We start from the raw sequence: 18,823 nt of genomic DNA, 5'->3' as shown, positions 1-18,823 counted from the left end.
GGCAAGAGGCAGAGCCCACTCCCTCCCACAGGACCACTGCTCCCAGCAAACACTTGCCCTTGTCCATAGCTCCCTGTGGGTGGCTGTGTGTCTCATGCATTTTGCATTGTCTATGCCCTTCACAGGGCCCAGACATAATCAGCAGAGGAAGAAAACCACAGGATGAAACAGTCCCAACAACCAGCACCAGTCAAGATCCAGCTAGCAGAAACATGATTGTCCATTGTCCACCTCTGGGACAACCTAGGTCCTTCTTGCCTCTTTGTCCTCCTCAGTTGACAGAGTCATTGAGGAAGGGGGAGGGCCTCCACTTTGTTCCTCCCGGTGTGGAATTCTGACCCTGTGTGTGTGTGTGTGTGTGTGTGTGTGTGTGTGTGTTGGGTTCTGTTAAATGCTTGAGCCTGAGACGGGGGAAAAAGCCATTCCCTTGCTTAAGCCCAAAGGGTTTCTCCTGACCAGTGAGTCATCCTCATGGCAGATGCCTGGACAGATTTCTAAAGCGAAGCGAGAGAAATCTCTTCTTCACCTGCCGCAGGGAGGCATCAAAGTGCCAGAAACGTGGCTTCCGTGGGTCCCTGAGGCCGACGGCAGGGGCCAGAGTCTGACACCTGCTTTCCCTGGGTTGGGGGCGGGGTGCCTCTGCCAAGAGCCCGGGTTCAGACCAGGCTGGCCTGTGGTCAAAGGCACACTTAGACCCTGACTGGAGAGTTGGGGCGAGGACACCTGTCAAAGTTGGCTAGCCCTCCTGGGGGTTTGGAAATCAGGGCACCCGCGGCAAGTTCCCAGGCTGTGCCTGGGGCTCAAGGCGGTGACTGCTCCTGTGCTCTTGGCTTAATCCCGGGATTCTCAGATGGCTGATGGAAAACGCGCCGGACCCTCCGTAGTGCCACGGGGAAGTCCCCGGAAACGGTGTGAAAAAGTATCAACTTTGGGGGATGCCTCCTCCGCGTCCAGCGCCTGACAGGGCCCAGCTCTTGGCCCAGTTGCCCAGGAGGCACCGATCCCCGCAGCCAGCCTCCTCCCCTGCGGGTTCCACTCCCATTTCGGCCTCGCCCCCACACCCCATAGTCTTTCATCCGTGAGTCCTGCAGGCAGGTCGGGTTGGAGGTCTGCAAACAAGACCCTCTCTGGGAAGCTGCGACACCGGCTGCGCTCGGGGTTTGGGGGCGCAGGTCAGGCTAGAACCACCCCCCTTCTCTCTGAGTCCTGGCATCGTCCCAGCGGCCCCTCCTCTGTGCCCAGGATGCTCGGGCGGCGGCTGCGGGGGGACCTCCGCCTTCTCTTCCGACCAGAGCGGAGGAACCTTTTCGCCTCCCTCCGCGCGGCGCACTGAGCGCTCTTTGCCCGGAAAGACTTGCCTCCTGCTGCCTGGGGCAGCCTCGCCCTGGGCGCCCGCACCCCGGCCCTGGGAGAGCGCTGCTCCCGCCTCCCGCACCACCGAAAACCTCCTCCCCCTCCTTTTGGGTCCGCGCCCCCTTTATACGCGGACGCGCCCTTTTTTGGTCGCCCCCTCCCCAACCCAGCGCTCAAGAGCGCCCTGCTCTGGTCTCTGCCACCACCCAGCGCCTCCTGGACTCACCCCCCCAAACCCTTGAACCTCGTCAGGACCCCCAGGTGAGCGCGGCGCGCTGCGGGCGGGAACCCTCTCTGCACCTCCCTTCACCCCTGGGGGTCTCTGTGTCCCTAGGGTCCCCGCCTCCTCTTTCTCCTTTCTGGGCGCCTCGCGCCCAGGCCGCCGCCCGGGGTGGCGCAGCCCGCAGCCCTCCCGCTCCTGACGCCCTCCGCCGCTCCGAGGCCCCCTCGGGGCGCGTCCTCTCCCGGTCCCCTGTTCCTTCCCCCGGCTCAGGGCGGGCGCGAGGTCCCAAGGGAGGCTCCCGCCCAGCCCCGCACTCCTTTGTGCGGCCGGGCGGGCGCTGCGTCAAGGCGGAGGCGCGGCCACACGCGCGCACCCACCAGCGCGTACCCAGTCCCCGGGAGCGGCAGGAAGGGAGGCGGCGGCGCGAGGAGGAGGGAGCGGCCGCGGAGCCCAATCGCTCGCTCCCCTTCCCGGGTCCGCGCGCGGCGCCGCCTCCGCCATTGCTGCGAGCAGGAGCAGGCGACGCGGAGCTCGGTGCGCGGAGCTCGGAGCGCTGAGCTGACCTGCCGGAGCCGGGCGTGGGTGAGTGCGGCCGGCCGCGCCTGGGCTCGCCGAGGCCGAACCTTGCCCGCCCGGGAGAGGGGCCCGGGGGATGCCCATCTCCCCGAGTGCGCGGGACGGGGCTGTGGACGGCGGGTCGCCCGGGTGCGGCTGCCCCAGGACCGGGGACCGGGTCTGGAGGGGCTGGGCAGGGGCGGCGCCCCCTCCCCTGGCCGCTGTGCGCCCTTGCGCCTGGCGCTTAGGTCCTGCGAGATGAAGGTCTAGAAATACACAGCACCCTCCGACCCCCGCATCGGGCCGTGACCACCACGTCCCCACGACCCCTCCCCGAGACCAAGCGGGACGGCGGTGGGTGTGGGTGCCCGCTTCCCCCCGCCCCGCCCTGGGTCTTGCTTGCGGTGACTCCCCCCGGCCCTCCCTCCGCAGGCTGCAGCCTCGGAGCTCCCGGAACGATGGTGAAGTTGGGGAACAATTTCGCGGAGAAGGGCACCAAGCAGCCGTTGCTGGAGGATGGCTTCGACACCATTCCCCTGATGACACCCCTCGATGTCAATCAGCTGCAGTTCCCGCCCCCGGATAAGGTAAGCCCCCCCCCGCCCCTCCACGTTGCCGGGTGCGCACCCCCAAATCTCGCACGGCGGCCGCAACAAAAGAAACGCGCCGCGTGCGCTGGGTACGCGAAGTGGGGGCGGGCTCGGGAGGCCGAAGGGAGCGCGGCGAGGACAGTGTACCCGCGCGGGATTCTGGATCGGGAGGTGCTTGACTGGGGGGCCCTGCCTTAGATGATATCCTAGTCCTGACAGTGGAACGCGGTGGGGCAAGATTCCTTCGCGTTTTTCCTGGGAGCCCCGCAGCTGCCCTGCTCCTCCCTTGCCCCGTGGCCCCAGGGGCTCTGGATCCGGGGTGAGCCTTGGGGCGGACGAGGCTGTCCCTATACCTTCCCGGGTGTGGCAGTTTTAGCCCGACTTGCCCCACCGAGGCGGGGGAGCGTTCTCCTTGGTCGGATGGCCCCTCCCCAGGGCTGAATTGTTCTCGCCCTTTCTGCCTGTCCCTGCCAGGCTGGCGCTAGGTGCAGGAGGGTGTGCGCGCCCACACAGGGTCTCCTTCCTCTTTGTTCCTTTTGTGAAATCTGCAAATAAGTGCCTGGGCTCGCTCAGTATTGGTATCACCAGGAACAACCATTCATCAACCTTTCCCCAAAGTGTTTTCTGCTGAATTTAAAGAATCTCCTCTTTTTGAATATAGCATCCAATTAATTAGTTTCTATTTGCTAAGAATAATATTTCCAGGAGTTAACACTTGAAAATGTAAATAGATCTTTGCATGTCTAGGCAATTGTACTGTAAAACTCATATCTAAGACCATAGACACAGCATCTGTTCTCAGCATCTTGCTGCCGCTTACAAACCACTGCAGCCACGAATAATTCCCGGAAGTGCTTTTCTGTTTTTTTTTTCTCATTTAGTCCCTGATAAAGGGGCTTTGAGTCAGGGCTCTGCCTTCGTTGCAGCAAGTTGGTGATTGCTGACGGAGCGGGTGTTGTGGGGTGGGGGTGTCCCGGTGGGGGCCCTAACCCCTGTAAAGGTGTCCTCCCAGCTTTATTGTGCGTGTTATCGGGGGAGGGAGGCAGGAGCCGGGAAGAGGCTGGCAGCAGGGGTTTCAGTTCAAGAAAGGGGGATCAACTGGCCACACCTGTGCCCCCCAGGCCCCGGTGGTGCCACTCTGGGCCACCCATGGTCCAAGCTAGGCTTTGCAGGAGGGGCAGGGTTGCCTGAGGCCTCAGCTTTCGCTCCACCCCTCCCTGTCTAGGCATCAGACTTGTCCAGTTATCAGGGCCTGGCCCCGAGGCCCCCACCCCCGTCCTGCCTGGGCCCCCAGCTGCTCGGCTGAGGAGCAGTGGCGCCTGTGCCAGGAACTCCGTGTCCTGAGGCAGCACCTCTATCAGGTGATTCCCCTCACTTGGCCTGAGCCTCCTCTCTCATCCTCAGTCTGTTCCATTCCAGAACCATTTGGCATGGTTGGTTTATACAGGGAGGAGGGTTTCAGGCAGGTATGAAATCCTCACCAGCTAATCAGGTCGACCAGGCGTAGCCTAGGCAGCTCGGAAAAGTGATGAGTCTCCTCTCTCTGCAAGTGTCCAAAGAGGGGCAACCAGTCTCAGGTCCAGCCAGGACTTCAGCCAGGACTGAGTGTGAGTGCAGGGTTATGGCTTTGGGATCATTTTCCAGATGGCTTCTAAGGTCACAATGAGGAAGCTGAGCCTCAGAGCATTTATGGGACATGCCCAAGGTCACTGGGCTGAAGGTTACAGTCCTCCAGGATGCAAAAGTTTCTGGCAGTGCCTTTTACTCCACCCTGCTTGGAGCCAGATGTCTCTCATGTAAGACCTCTCTTAACCTGAACAACAGCAACGTGTTGCTAACAGTCAGAGTTCAGGGAGGCGATGTCACCTGTTCCAGGTGACATGGCTTCTGAGGGGTGGTGACACAGTTGGACTGTAAACAAGAATCTGTTCTGAGAACATGTATGGAGTGCTGAGGTGCTGGAGGTGCAGCGGTGACAGCAGTCACAGTGCTGGCAGCAGAGTGGTCTCCCCTGACATTTGCTGGGCACTTATTCTGCACCAGGAACTATTCTGCCAGTTTTACAGGTTTAAATTCTTTTGATGCGTTGACATGTCATGAGGTCACTACCAATGTTACCCCCATTTTGCAGGTGTGGAAATGCAGGCACGGAGAGTTTGAGAATTGCCCGAGGTAACCTAGCCTGTTAGTGGCAGGTGCAGATAGAACCCAGGTTGACAGAATATTAATGGGGCCCCCACATAGGGTGGAGGTTTCTGTAGGTTTCCTCGTCCTCAGCAGTAGCCTTGTTCCCATTCATTGGCCAGTCTAGGCCTGCGTGCTCAAGGTCACATGGCTAGTTGGGTCCAGTTGGGGTTTGAGAATAGCAGGGTGGCACCCAACCACTGCCTCAAGAAATGGGTGCCTCACAGGGGTGGGTGCCCAGGCCAGCCCATGCCAGGCACCCCCTCCCTCTCCATCACAGGAGCACTGGGTGGAAAAGGAGTTGGGGTCGGGGGGCCAAGAGTGTGGTTACAAGGTTTATGGCTCTTGGGATCATTTTTCAGTGACATGGGAATGGGCTCTGCTGTTCTTTCTCCCCAAGGCTGGCTTTGGGGGTCACAGCGCAGGCTGAGAGGCCCTCTGGCTGCCCGCCGGGGGCTGACCATCCCCAGTTGCTGGGGTCTCTTTGTTCTGCCCTGGGCCCCACCATCGTGGAGAGCAGGTGACGGACCGCCCAGTGAAGGGAGCCTTGTCTCTCGGGGGAGAAGAGGTTGGAGGTGGCTGACTGTCTCTAGTGCAACAGCCTCTCCTGGAACCTAGCTTGGGGAGTGAAGTTTGGAGCTTAGAGACCTATAACGCCTTGACACTGCTCTTGAACACCTCCCAGTCCAGTGGGACAGAGAAGTAAACAGTCCCTGGCAACGGGTGTGGGGAGTGATGAAGACAGCGCCGCTGAGGCCAGGGTTGTGAGCGTCCCGGGTGGGGAGGCTTCCTGGATCCATCTGAAGCTGCTCGGGTGTAGGGAGATGCAAGGGCTGGTTTCCAGGTTGGACAAACATCCTTCTGCCTCACAGTAGGGGGTGGAGGGGAATGAGAGCAGGGAGACCCTTTGGGGGCTGTGGCAGGGGCAGAGGGAGAGGAGGATGTAGGGGTGGAGACAAAGAGGTTGATCCTGGATCTGTTTCCTGACAGGCTGGCGACCAGCTTCTCCAGCCAGTCCTGGAGGGCTGTGGACAGTGACCTCAGACCTCCTCTTCTTGTGCCCATGGTGGCACAGCAAGGCCAGTGAAAAAACAGGTGCAATCTCCCAGCTTCCTGGGCCAAGCCAGGCTTCGGCTCTGGTGGGTGAAAGGAGCACTGGGTTAGGAGTCAGGTGCCAGGCTGCATCCCCGCCCTGCCGCCTATGAGCTGCGTGACCTTGGCCAATGAGCTTACCTTCTGTGGCCCTCAGTTATAATGTTTCCCTCCTGGGACTGCTCTCAGGATTATTAATGGGACGTTTCTCTGAAAGTCCTGGCACAGAGGAGATTTCCAAAAAGTAGTGGCTGTTCCCGTTCTTCTTGTGAATTTCTTCCTGGCCAATGGTGACTTTGAATGTGGGAGCTCCCAGACCCACCCTCTTTGGGCAGATAGTCTGAATGCATCTGACTTTTGTTTCTCTGTTTCCTGGATAAGGTGGTCGTGAAAACTAAGACCGAGTATGAACCTGACCGCAAGAAAGGGAAAGCACGTCCTCCCCAAATTGCTGAGTTCACCGTCAGCATCACGGAGGGTGTCACCGAGAGGTTTAAGGTGAGTGGTCCTGTGGTGGGGGAGATGCTGCTTTTGCCCCCAGAAGGGGTCTGCTGAGCTGCAGAGATACCCTGCAGAGAGGGCCAGGGTATGATACCATTTGTCTGGGCTGATCCCAGCTGTGCACACCCAGTAGCTTCTGGCTACCTGCCAAGATGTTGTCCTTGTGCTTTTCGAACATTTCTTTCTTCTTTTCCTCTTCCAAAATGATCACAGGGAAAACCCACCCACGAACTGTCTTTTAGACAAAGGTTATAAACATATGAAAAATCACTTACCAAACATTAAAATATTTACTTAACAGTTCCAGGAAGGAAGCAGACAATAACAAAAAGATAACGCACAGCACTGATCACATGCCAGATGGGGGTCCCAGCCCTTTACTTAGTGAGCTCATCTGAGCAACCCTCCTGGCACACCAGTACTATCCATATAACCCATTTTACTGATGGAGAGGTTGAGGCACAGAGTGGTCACAGCTCTACACAGCAGAGCCAGGATCCGATCTGCAGGGGATCTGGCTTTGGGCCTGTGTGTATCCTCCATCCTTCCCTCTATCCTGATGGGATGAAGGGGTGTTGCTCAGAGCGGGAGGGTTCCAGCCTGTCTGGGTGGGAGGAGCGTTCTTGCCAGCCTGGCTGCCTTCAGAGGCCGCGTTGGTTGAAGAACAAGCTGGGATGTTTATCAGGAAACTCATTCTTTGGGAAACATGAGAGAGAGGGGTAAAGCAGTAGCCTCATCCAGATTCAAGGCGGTGAATTGAGAGACATCGGTGGGCCCCAGGCCTTGCAGAGCGGCCCTGTCTGGCTCTCTGGTCACCCTCCACTTGGCAGCGTGAGCAGTTTGCTTGTGCTGGGGGCACAGGAACTCCCACCCCCAACCCCTGCAGTTTCCAGAGCACCTGTGGGTATGGCATTATATTTGATCTCTGTGACAACCTTGTGGATCACAGAAGGCGGGACTGGGGGCCATCCCTGGTTAACAGATGAAGCTGGAACCACAGAGTGACTGGGGAAGCCAGGGTGTAATCTGACTTTCAGTCCCTCCTCCTTCCTGTTGCCACACACTGCCTGTCAGGGCCTGCCTGGTCCAGCGGGTCCCGTGAGTGTTGCTGTGGGGCGATGACTTGTGTCAGCTCAGCGAATCCTCCCAGCAGCCCTCTGCCTGCTACCTACTAATAGTAGGTACTATTTGTATTACTGGTGTTACAGATGGGGAAGTCGAGGCACAGAGCAGTCTGTGTCTGTCCCTGCTGGTATGTAAGGATGTCGTGTGTGCTGAGAGGCTCTTTTGGTGGCTCCTGGCTCAGCCGTTCATATGCGTTTGAGGTTCATGGCCAGGGCCAAGACATATTGACCCGAGGTCAAACCTGTCTTCTGCACTGGCCAGTGGGATTAGCATGTGCCTTATCTGCTGCCACTCACCTGTCTTGCCCCATCTGCACCCTGGGTTTGGCTGCTACCCCTGGTTGAGGCAGGAGTGGCCTTGATTTCAAGGTCACAGTGCCCTCTGTCCTGATGGCTAAATGCTGTCTGATGTCTGAGTGTGTCTGGGTTTCTCAGGCCCGCCTTGCCCTTTGCTGTCCCAGCCCCGGCATTTTAGATGCCTACAGAGCAGGGCGCAGTGCGACACTTGAACAGCTATTGCTTCATCTGTTGAGTGTCTATGGTGTGCCAGGCTCTGTCCCCAACCTGTGGTGTTCTTCATTTGTACTTTTCCCACATGACCACCTGAAACAGGTCCCCAGGTCTCTTGCCTAAGGAATGGGTGACGCAAATTTGCCACCAGGGCCCTTGGCAGCCTTGGCTGGGACTCTGTGGTTACCCGGCCCCTGTTGCCCAGAACCTGAAGGCTCAGAAGACCATGGGCGATTGTGCTTGTCCCAGTAGACTGGCTGCTGGCCGCAGAGGCCCTGCCTCGTCTCCCTGCCTCCACCTCCTGTGGCCGTCTGAGAAGGCAATATATGCAGTAGGTGCTCAGTACATGACTGTACTGGACTAAGTCTGCTGGGTGTGTTCCTCTGCTTAGTTTTCCTGGCCTTCTTTATGATTCACAACCACCCTGAAGGGGGTGGCACTGGCCCCTTCACACATAAGGCTGTTGAGCCCCAGGTGGCCCCAGGGCGGCTGGTTGCTCCCTCTGGAACTCCGTGGCTTCAAAGCCAAGCCTTCCCATCATCCCTCCCCACTCCCATGGGATGCCTGCTGCTTCCCAGACCCCATCCCTTTCATCTCCTCCCAGGACAGGTGCAGATCACACCTCTGCCAGGAAGCCTCCTGGGTCCCTCTCAGTTGCAACAAACCTCAGCATCCTGTTTCCAGTGCCCTTTGTAGCTAGGCTGCAACAGCAGGTAACAGTGACGGAGTGCTGCATGAGCTGGACTCTGCTTCACACTCCTATGCTCATATTACCTCATTTAATCTTCATAAACACCTCAGGAGGTAGGCACCCTCATAGCTCCATTTTACATAGAGGGGAAACTAAGGCAGACAGCCTTGGCCGCCTGCTCTCGGCTGTGGCACCAGAGCTCCTTGGTTTCTTGGAGAAGTGCGTTTGCGTGGGAGCCCTCACCCCAGGCGCCATCGCTGTTGAGCCATTCCGCTTCTACAAATCCTTTTCCTTTGTTGATTCAAAACCCTTGCTCTGCTGCCTAGAGCCACACAGAATGTGTGGCGCCCTCCGTCCCCAGCCCCAAGGCCTTCAGAGACCTGGCAGTCAGGTATCGTGGAAGCCTCCCCAGTGTACAGCTTCTTTTTCTCATGTTTCTTCCTGAGTCCTGGTTTCCAGGCTCCCTTCCCCTAGGTGTCCTCTTTTGAGGGTCTGGGTTGGGCTGTCTTCTCTTTGGGTGCGAAACCTGTGACCAGATGTCCTGGCAAGGTCCGCTGGTGTGGCCCTTCCAAGCACAGGCCCCTCAGCCTGAACTGGTGACCTGAGGAGGGGAACAAGGCCATAGAGACCCCCTGAGCCAAGAATGTCAGCCAAAAATGAAGGCTTCGGGACTCTTTGTGCAGACAGAACTTACTCATCAGCTGCTCCGTGCCAGCCACGGTAAGAGCTCCTTGATATCATCTCCCTGGCGCTTCTTGCACGCACAGTAACAGCTTGATAAGTAAATGGATGACTAATCGTGCTGCTGGCCTCCCATGAATGGGGGACTTGGCAAGATTTCCTGGGTCTGCCTGTGGGTCTTTGCTTGTTGAGTAAGTTCAGTGGCAGCTTGTCGGATTGAGCCCTCTCTCGGGGCCATGCTTGCACGTAAGCCTCTAACAGGTGATGCCTGCCACTTATCACCAAGTCAGGCAGGTGACCTGCTCAAGGCCACACAGTCAGTCAGTGGCAGAGGCACAGTAGGAGCTGGGCAGGAGGCTCTAGAAGCCTGTTGCTGTGGCATACTTTGGCCCACTAGCTTGTTCAGGAAGCCTGCAGGCTGGACTTTTGCAGCTGAACAACTTGCATTCTAAGGGTGTCCCTTCTCTGTGCCTGCTCCGAGCCCCTCCTCAACTGGGAAGGAGATTTACCTAACTCCCTGCCCACTTGCTGTGGGGTGGATGTGAGAGGCAACCTCCAAAGTGCTGTTTCCCCAGGTGTATCTGGATCTACCTGTCAGCATCAGCTGAAGTTTGATTTTAACACAGGGACCCTGAAGCCCAGGGTGATGCGTTTTAACAAATGCTTTCCAGGTGATCCTAATGTATCCCAAGTTTTTGAACCTTCTCGGTGGTGGTCCATTCTGGCACAGAAGCCGGGGAAGGGTGAGGAGGGCTGGTGCCTTTTGGGAATGCTAAGGGTGCCTACCTTTCTGGAATGTTCTCCCAGCTTTTTATTGTCCAGGTAGATTTCTGGCATCCCTGAACATGTGCACACAACGAGTCGTGCTGCTGTTGTGTGAAGCTGCAGCTGGTTGAGGGCTGGGGGTCTCTCTTTCTGAAACGGGAGCACATGGGGAGCAGGCTATGCTGGAGACATGGGCATGATGGAGGGTCCAGAATAGAGATCCGCCTTCCCTGGCTTGTGTGCCCCCCTGCCAGGGCCCAGTCGAAGCTGTGGTTGGGTCAGAGCATCTTCCTCGTCCCCCTAGTGACTGGACAGCTTCTGTGCAGCTCCCTGGCCCAGCCATCATCTTAGCTCTTTCATCTCTGTGTGTGAATCGCAGGAATGGAATCCCACCTTTCTGACATTGAAGCGATAGGTAAATCATTTGTTCCCTCCTGTCTCTAATTTGTGTAGCTCAGGAGACCTCATCTTTATAGGCCTTTGGATGGCATCCTTGAAACGGAGTGTCTTTTTGGATGCAGCTTTCTGATTGTCACTTGGGGATTAATCTCTTGGCTGTGAGGTTGCTAGGCTGGTTGCTAGGTAACTGCTGACTGGGAGAAGGTTCTGAGAGACTCTGCCACACAGGATGGCAGGAGGACTCCCCCAGCGGTGGCCAGCAGCTTGGGCTTCCAAAGAGGTTCTTGTCAACAAGGAAAGCAGTCGCTTAATTAATTGGAGGCATATTTACGCTGAGAATAAACACTGGCTGAGATGTTTCTCAAATTAACCAAACCTAAACATTTTTGAAATTGTGCTTCCCCACTGATGCCTGCAGAACGGCGGGTCGGGGCTGCTGGAGCCGCTGCTTGCAGTTCTCCTGCCGATCTGGAGACAGTCATTAGGGACCGTCATTAGGCAGGTGACAGGAAGGCTCCCTCAGGGCCCACGCCAGCCCTTTGTGCTTCTTGGTTCCGGTGATGACTGGCTGCTGACACTGGAGAGGTCTCCACACCCTGTTTGCCTGTGATGTGAGTTCAGGTTTGGGTGGTCCAGCCTTGCCCCTCACTGGCTACCATGTCACCCTGGGGCCGTGAGAGATTCCAAGGTTGCCTTTGCACAGGAACACCTTTCACCGCCAGGGCAGAGCTGGGGAACGTCTTGGCAGGAGAGACTTAGTTCGTCTGCATGGTCCTCGTGGTTGGCAGTCCAGACTCTGGCGGGGGTGTCCCTCTGCGTCCTGTCGCAGAGGACTCTGGGGGTGGTTTGTGTCTTTTCTTCACATCCCTAATGACCTTGAGCTTCCTGCGTGCCCATCTGTTTCCACACTCTCCAGTAAGCCCCCGGTGTGTTTCAAGATGCATTTCTTAAATATTTATGAACAGTGATGCCGTTTCCTTGGCATTCAGCAGTGGGAGTCGGGTTTCTCCCGACTGTGGTATTGGAGACCCTGAAAGTGTGTGTGGACGCCCCCTCACCTTTAGCTATGTGAGCATCTTGTGGGGTCCTGGGGCTGTGGTTGCAGAGCCCACCTTCCCCAGGCCAGCTGTAGTGTGGGGGCTTTGGCTGGATCGGATACCACATGGGTTGAGTCATCTGTATGTGTGTGTGTGTGTGTGTTCACTTTTGTGTGGGTTACCTAAAATATTTAGTGCTGTAAACGCTTGAAGATGTCGGGATTCATCTTCTTTTTCCAAGTTTTTTCCTTTTTTTTTTTTTAACTGCATTACTCAGCAGAAATGCTCATTTCCTTCTCCCTCACCGTGAGGGTAGGAAGATGGGGAGAGTGACAGCAGCCTCCCAGTGCCATCGACCTGGCGCCATCGACCCAGTGCATGCCTGGGCTTGGGGTGCCATGAGCACTGTCTCGTTCACTGTTAGTAACAGTCTCTGATGGTTGACCGTGCTGTCCTGATTTTGTAGGTGATGAATTAAGGCCAGAAATGTTAAGGAACAGGCCCAAGGTCACCCAGCTAATGAGGGTGACACACCAAAGCCCACTGTGTGCCGTCCTCCACGCCAGTGGGGCCTGTAGGGCGACTCCCCTGCAGACCCTGAGCTGGGCAGTGGCCCCAGACCTGAGAGGGCGGACAGGAGCACAGCCAGTGCTGATGCTGCTCAGGCTTCACTGTCCAGACGGTGAGCGTTCCGAGAGCGAGGCCACGGGCCACTGCCTTTCACTTCTGTGACCATGTAACGCCCAGCCCAGGTGGGGCCCTTCTGTGAGTGACAGCACACACAGTGAGTGGTCGGGATGCTGGGTGACGGCCATCCCCCAGGATCCCCGAGCCTCGAGGACACATGTTCCCTCTTTATCAACTTGTTATAAACGCACCCTGAGGCCCAGATCCTGTTTGTATTTCTCTGTGACCAGCTGTTCTTTCCAGAAAACACGCCTCAGGTCTCCCTTGCCTTCCGCTAGGGCTCACGGTCTCTTGTCAGCACCCCCACAATAGTTTGCAACACCTTCAGCCTCCTCCCTCTCTCCTCTGGCCCATTCTTTATTTTTTTATTTTTATTTTATTTTTATGTTTTGAGACGGAGTCCTGCCCTGTCACCCAGACTGGAGTGCAGTGGCACAATCTCGGCCCTGCCTGGCCCATTATTTAAGGAATGATCTTTAAATAATTGTGGTAAAATATACAAAATATAAAACTTCACTTTAAGGTAAGTGCCATATTAAATTCAGTGCCATTTAACATATTCACCATGTTGTCCAACTGTCATCACTAGCTAGTTCCAGCACATTTTTATCACCCCAAAAGGAGACCCGATTCCCATTAAGCAGTTACTCCCATGCCCCTTCCCCCAGCCCCTGGTAGCCGCAAATCTGTTTTGTGTCCCTGTGATTTACCTATTCTAGACATGTCATAGAAATAGAATCTTGTAAGCTGTGATGTGAACATCTATCTGGCCTCTTTCACTTAGCTTGCTGTTTCAAAGCTCAGCTACATTGTAGCATTTGCAAGTGCTTCATTCCTTTTCACGGCTGAGTAATATTCCATTGTACCAGTAGACCATATTTTGTTTAACCATTCATGGTTGATAGACATTTGGGTTGTTGCCATATTTGGGCTGTTGTGAGTAATGCTGCTATGAACATTCATTTACAAGTTTTTGTTTGAATACCTGTTGAATTTTTGGGGATATATGCCCAGGAGTGGAATTGTGGGGCCATGTGGTAATTTGATATTTAACATATTGTGGAGTTACCAAACTTCTCCACAGAGCTGTACCATTTTACATTCCCATTAGCAATGCACAGTGGTTTCAGTTTCTCCACATCCTCACCAGCACTTGTTTTATTTTATTTTATTATAACCATCCTAGTGGATATGAAGTAGTATCTCATTGTGGTTTTGATTTGTATTTCCCTAGTGGCTAATGATGTTCTGCATCTTTTCATGTACTTGTTGGCCATTTGTATCTCTTCTTCAGAGAGATGTGTACTCAAATCCTTTTCCATCTTTTAATCAGGTTGTTTGTGTTTTTATTGTTGTTGTTGTTGAGACAGGGTCTCACTCTGTCACCCAGGCTGGAGTGTAGTGGTGGGATCTCAGCTCACTGCATCCTCGACCTCCTGGGCTCAAGTAATCCTCCCACCTCAGCCCCTGGAGTAGCTGGAACTACAGGCATTCACCACCACACCTGGCCAATTTTTGTATTTTTTGTACAGATGGGGTTTTACCATGTTGCCCAGGCTGCTGTCAAACTCCTGGACTCAAGGAATCCTCTCGCCTTGGCCTCCCAAAGTGCTAAGATTACAGATTGTGAGCCACCACACCCAGCCATGTTTTTGTTGTTGAGTTGTAAGAGTTCCTTATATATTTTGGATACTAAGCCCTTATAAGATATGTGTTTTGTTAATATTTTCTACCATTCTGTAGGTTCTTTTTTCACTTTCTTGCTCATTTCTCTGATGCACAAAATTTTAAATTTTTGGTGAAGCATCATTTATTTTTTCTTCTATTGCTTGTATTTTTGGTGTCATGTCTATCTAAGATAGCAGTCCCCAACCTTTTGCACCAGGGACTGGTTTTGTGGAAGACAATTTTTCTACTGACCAGGGAGCAGGGGATGGTTTGGGGGTGAAGCGAGATCATCAGGCTTTAGATTCTAATAAGGATCATTAGGCATTAGATTCTCATAAGGAGAGCACAACCTAGGCCCCTTGCATGCACAGTTCACAGTAGGGTTCATGCTCCTATGAGAATCTAATGCTGCCACTGATCTGATAGGAGGCAGAGCTCAGGCAATAATGCTTGCTCACCTGCCACTTACCTCCTGCTGTGCAGCCCAGTTCCTAACAGACCATGGACTGGTACTGGTCTGCAGCCCGGGGGTTCGGGACCCCTGATCTAAGACACCATTGCCAAATCACATGAAGATTTTTACCCTTGTGTTTTCTTCTAAGAGTTCTATGGCTTAGCTTTTATATTTAGATATTTGACCCATTTGAGTTAATTTTTGTATATGGTGTGAGGTAAGGGTCAATACCATTCTTTTGCATGTGGTCCTAACACCGTTGTTGAAGAGACTGTTCTTTCCTTATTGAATGAATAGTCTTGGCCCCCTTATTGACAATCAGTTGACCATGGACTCATAGTTTTGTTTCTGGACTCTCCATTGTATTACATGGATTTGTGTATCTCGTCTTATGCCAATACCACTCTGTTTTGATTACTGTAGCTTTGTAGTAAGTTTTCAAATTGAGAACTACTCCAGTTTGTTCTTTGTTTTCAAGACTGGTTTTGAAAACAGTTTTGACTCTTTAGGGTCCCTTGTAATTTCCATTTTCTACAAACAAACAAACAAAAAAGCCTTTGGATTGTTGACAGATGGTTTTGAATCTGTAGATTAGTTTGGAAAGTGTTCCCATCCTAACAATATTCAGTTTTCCAATCTATGAATACAGGGTGTCTTTCCCTTTAATTTCTTTCAAAAATTTCTTACAGTTTTCAGTGTACAAATTCCTTCACTTTTTAATGTAGGCAGTAAACTACAGAGGTGTTAGTAGTACTTGTGAATTTGTCGCCAATGCAAATCACAGGTGTTTTTATATCACAATGCAGTTGTGGGACAATGTGATCTTGGGACAGTGTTTATTGCTCATAGTTCCTTTGAAGCCATAGTATCAGATCTTGTTCAGTGTGTTGATAAATGCATATATATTATATGAAAAAATTATACTTTTGTAATATTTCTATACCAGTATTTCAGTACAATCAGTTTTCTTTGCAAGTGTATGTATTGTGTTTTTTGCATTTAAAACATCATTCTAAGGATTTGTGGTGTCACACAGCTGCCAAAGAGGTCAACGACACAAACCTGGTGGAGCCCTGCACCCACTGCTCCAGTGCACTGTCCCTTAACGCCCACAGCAGTGGGGGCTGGGCCACCTCGGGGCAGCTGTGGGATGCACAGCAATGAGTACAAATCCCTACCCAGCAGCTATAATCCCATTGCTCCTGCTTTAGAGCTTTTACTGCCAGCTGCACAGAAGTGATGTAAATTTCGGGATAATGTAGACACTGCTGTAATACACACATGCATGCACGTCAGTGATAGGCATCTGTCCTTCAGATGACTGCTTGTGCTGTTAGGAATGCTAGTTTGTCACAAAGTAGCAGTTGCTTCCTGGGGTCCTGAAATACCCGGGACCTGTCTGCTTCCAGTGTCTTGATGTGGCAGACAGGCACCTTTGTTGCTGGGCTCGTGTTCCCTCTCCTGCAGGATGTGTGATGCTGCAGCCACACTGGTCATAGACACTGGGTTTTTTGATGCTTCAGGCCTGTGGCACAAACCCTTTCTCCCTGCTGGACTCTGATTTCCCTCCTCCCTGGTAAGCTCTTCCTCCTTTGGGACATGGACCCCCTCCTCCCAGAAGCCTTCCCTAGCAAAGTTAGCCGGGCTGGCTCTTTAGCAGTTCTCAGCCTGTATTGGGAAGAGTTAACACCGGGGTGATGCTGTGGGACCCTACAGCCCTGCAGGGCTGCTCAGCCACATCAAAGCACCTGAGAATGTGCCCTGGCTGCCGGGGGATTCTGTAAGAAGGAAGAAGGCGGGGCCTTTTGGGACTGAGGTGCTTTGGCCATCATGGGCCCCTTCCTTCATTAAAAAAAGAGAAAATTTTGACTGCTTTGGTCTAAAGATCAATACAGTCTAGGCAGAGTTCCTCAGTATAGATTCACCAGCGTCAGTATGATGATGATGATTTTTTGAGACAGGGCCTCGCTTTGTCACCCAGGCTGGTGTGTAGTGGCACCATCTCGGCTCACTTCAGCCTCAAGCTCCCAGGCTGAAGTGATCCTCCCAAATCAGCCTCCTGAGCAGCTGGGACCACGGTGCATACCCCCATGCCCGGTTAATTTTTTGGTTTTTTTGTGTGTTTTTTTGTAGAGATGAGTTATCCCTATGTTGCCCAGGCTGGTCTCGAACTCCTGGGCTCAAGTGATCCTCTCGCTTCGGCCTCCCAAAGTGCCGGGATTACAGCATGAGCCACAGCACCCAGCCTGCTATTCTTATTGTTTTCCTTTGATTTTTTTTTTTTTTCTTCGAGATGGTGTTTTCCTCTGTGGCTTAGGCTGGAGTGTAGTCCATGATCTCAGCTCACTGTATCCTCCGCCTCCCAGGTTCCAATGATGCTCCTGCCTCAGCCCCCTGAGTAGCTGGGATTACAGACACCCATGACCATGCCTGATTAATTTTTGTATTTTTAGTAGAGTTGGGGTTTCACCATGTTGGCCAGGCTGGTCTCGAACTCCTGACCTCAGGTGATCTGCCCACTTCAGCCTCCCAAAGGGCTGGAATTACAGGCGTGAGCCATGGCACCCGGCCTTTCTCCTTTGATTTTGAAACAAAATTAAACTTGAACATGTTTGTGGGTTCCTGCAGGCACTGTGGACCCAGGTCCGGGCCCCGTGCTTCCTGTGCCTGACGGAGACATGCGCCCTGGAAGAAAGTCCCGGCTTCTAAGGAAATGCGCTTCTCCCAACCTAGAGACTGCCTGGCCCACCTGGAGAAGCCAGGCATGGGAGTCAGACACTGCATATCAACCCACAGGGCGTGGACAGAAGAGCCGTCCTGGATCTGCTTCCTTCCCAGGCGAGATCACTTGCTTAATAAAACCAAGACAGCCAGCACCTCCTGCAAACTAAATCCATGTTCTGTTCGATGTGTAGACATTATTCTGGGTCGGCTCCAGGTGTCCAAGAGTTGCTCAGTATGTGCTCATTAGGAGATGGAGTATCTGTCGGTTGTATTCATTCATTCATTCATTCATTCACTCACTCATTCACTCATTCACTCATTCACTCACTCACTCACTCACTCATTCACTCACTCACTCACTCATGCATGCGCTGAACGTGCAGGAGGCATCTTTTCTGTGCCAGATGTGTGAATCATAGCCCTGCCCTCAGGGGTTCCATCTATGGGGAGATGAACTTGAAAGGAGAAGTGAGTGTAACAAATTACCACCCATGCCATGGCTGAAGACGATGCACGGGCATTCTCCCCAGGCCTGAAAGTCGGAAGTCCTAAGTCAGTTTCACTGGGCTAAAATCAAGGGGTGTGCAGGGCCCTGCTCTGTCCGGAGGCTATCAGGGAGGCACTGTTTCCCTGCCTCTTCTGTCTGCTGGAACTGCGTGGGGCTCATGGTCCCATCCTCTGCCTTCACATCCTGTAGCACAATGTCTTCAAGCTTCTCTCTGCTCTTTTGTCTGTCTTCAAGTCGCCGCCTCCTCGGCAGGGGCACCTCCCTCTGCTCCCCTGCTAGGAGGACACCTGTGATTACCTTTAGAACTTACCTAATGATCTGGGATAATCTCCTCTTCTCAAGGTCCTTGACTTGATTGGATCAGCAAAGTCCCTTACCATGTACGGTTTCAGGAGTAGGACCTGGGTGTCTTTAGGGCCATTATTCAGCCAACGACAGCCAGTTTGCCTGGGCCCAGTCATGTACATCTGAACCTCAATTTCCGCATTTATAAAACACGGTCAGTAATACTGCCTTGCAGGTGTCGTATAAGGAGTACGCAGACTTTAAACGATGACCAGACTACCGAAGGCGGCGGATGTCTCCAGAGCTCGTCCTAATGGTAGTGTTTTGTTGTGAGAGTATAAAGTCCGGTGGGGTGTATAGCTAGAGAGCCCCCAGGAATTCTGCCCAGATGTGGAATCCTTTGTTTATCCCCTGGCTTCCCGCTTAGGCTGCATGTGGGAGGCATCTGGAGTTTTAAACTTGCTATGCCACTGTCACTACTTGGGGTGGAGTCCAGACGCTGGGGACATTAGAGCCTCCCATGATTCTCATCGGCAGCCACAGTTGAGTCCATTTGTACCCAGGCTGGAGCCACTGCGAATGGCCACCACCTCTCTTTTTGCATAGCCAACACCGGCCTCTTAGGATCACCTGGGTCCTGTTGGCTGACTTGAAGGTGCTGCCTTTTCAGTGGGGACAAAGCCTTTGTTATGTGTAAAGAAAGGCATTGAACTGGACGGTCTCCAGCTTCTGTCCAGCATGGAGATTGCAACATTGTGTGGGAGTGGGGCTCCCATTGGGTAACAGTGGCTC

The 18,823-nt window shown here is 53.6% G+C and overlaps 1 protein-coding gene across 2 annotated transcripts in view; it reads left to right on the top strand.

The window, feature by feature from the left end:
• Nucleotides 1–1,217: 1,217 nt before the first annotated feature.
• The window catches only part of NSG1 (neuronal vesicle trafficking associated 1), a 34,283-nt gene continuing 16,677 nt past the window's right edge, over nucleotides 1,218–18,823 (top strand). Inside the window, exons 1-3 of one of the 2 annotated variants that reach the window (XM_017864580.1) lie at nucleotides 1,218–1,614; nucleotides 2,564–2,718; nucleotides 6,379–6,495. In XM_017864580.1, the coding sequence (XP_017720069.1) occupies nucleotides 2,590–2,718; nucleotides 6,379–6,495 (246 nt within the window). In that variant the 5' untranslated portion in view covers nucleotides 1,218–1,614; nucleotides 2,564–2,589. Of the gene's footprint in view, nucleotides 1,615–1,710; nucleotides 2,159–2,563; nucleotides 2,719–6,378; nucleotides 6,496–18,823 lie in introns of those variants that run through there. The other variant, XM_017864578.1, reaches the window with a different exon arrangement.

The sequence above is a fragment of the Rhinopithecus bieti genome, unplaced genomic scaffold, assembly GCF_001698545.2.
Source record: "Rhinopithecus bieti isolate Rb0 unplaced genomic scaffold, ASM169854v2 scaffold_75975, whole genome shotgun sequence".
NCBI lineage: Eukaryota > Metazoa > Chordata > Mammalia > Primates > Cercopithecidae > Rhinopithecus > Rhinopithecus bieti.
This window is presented reverse-complemented; position numbering and strand designations above follow the sequence as displayed.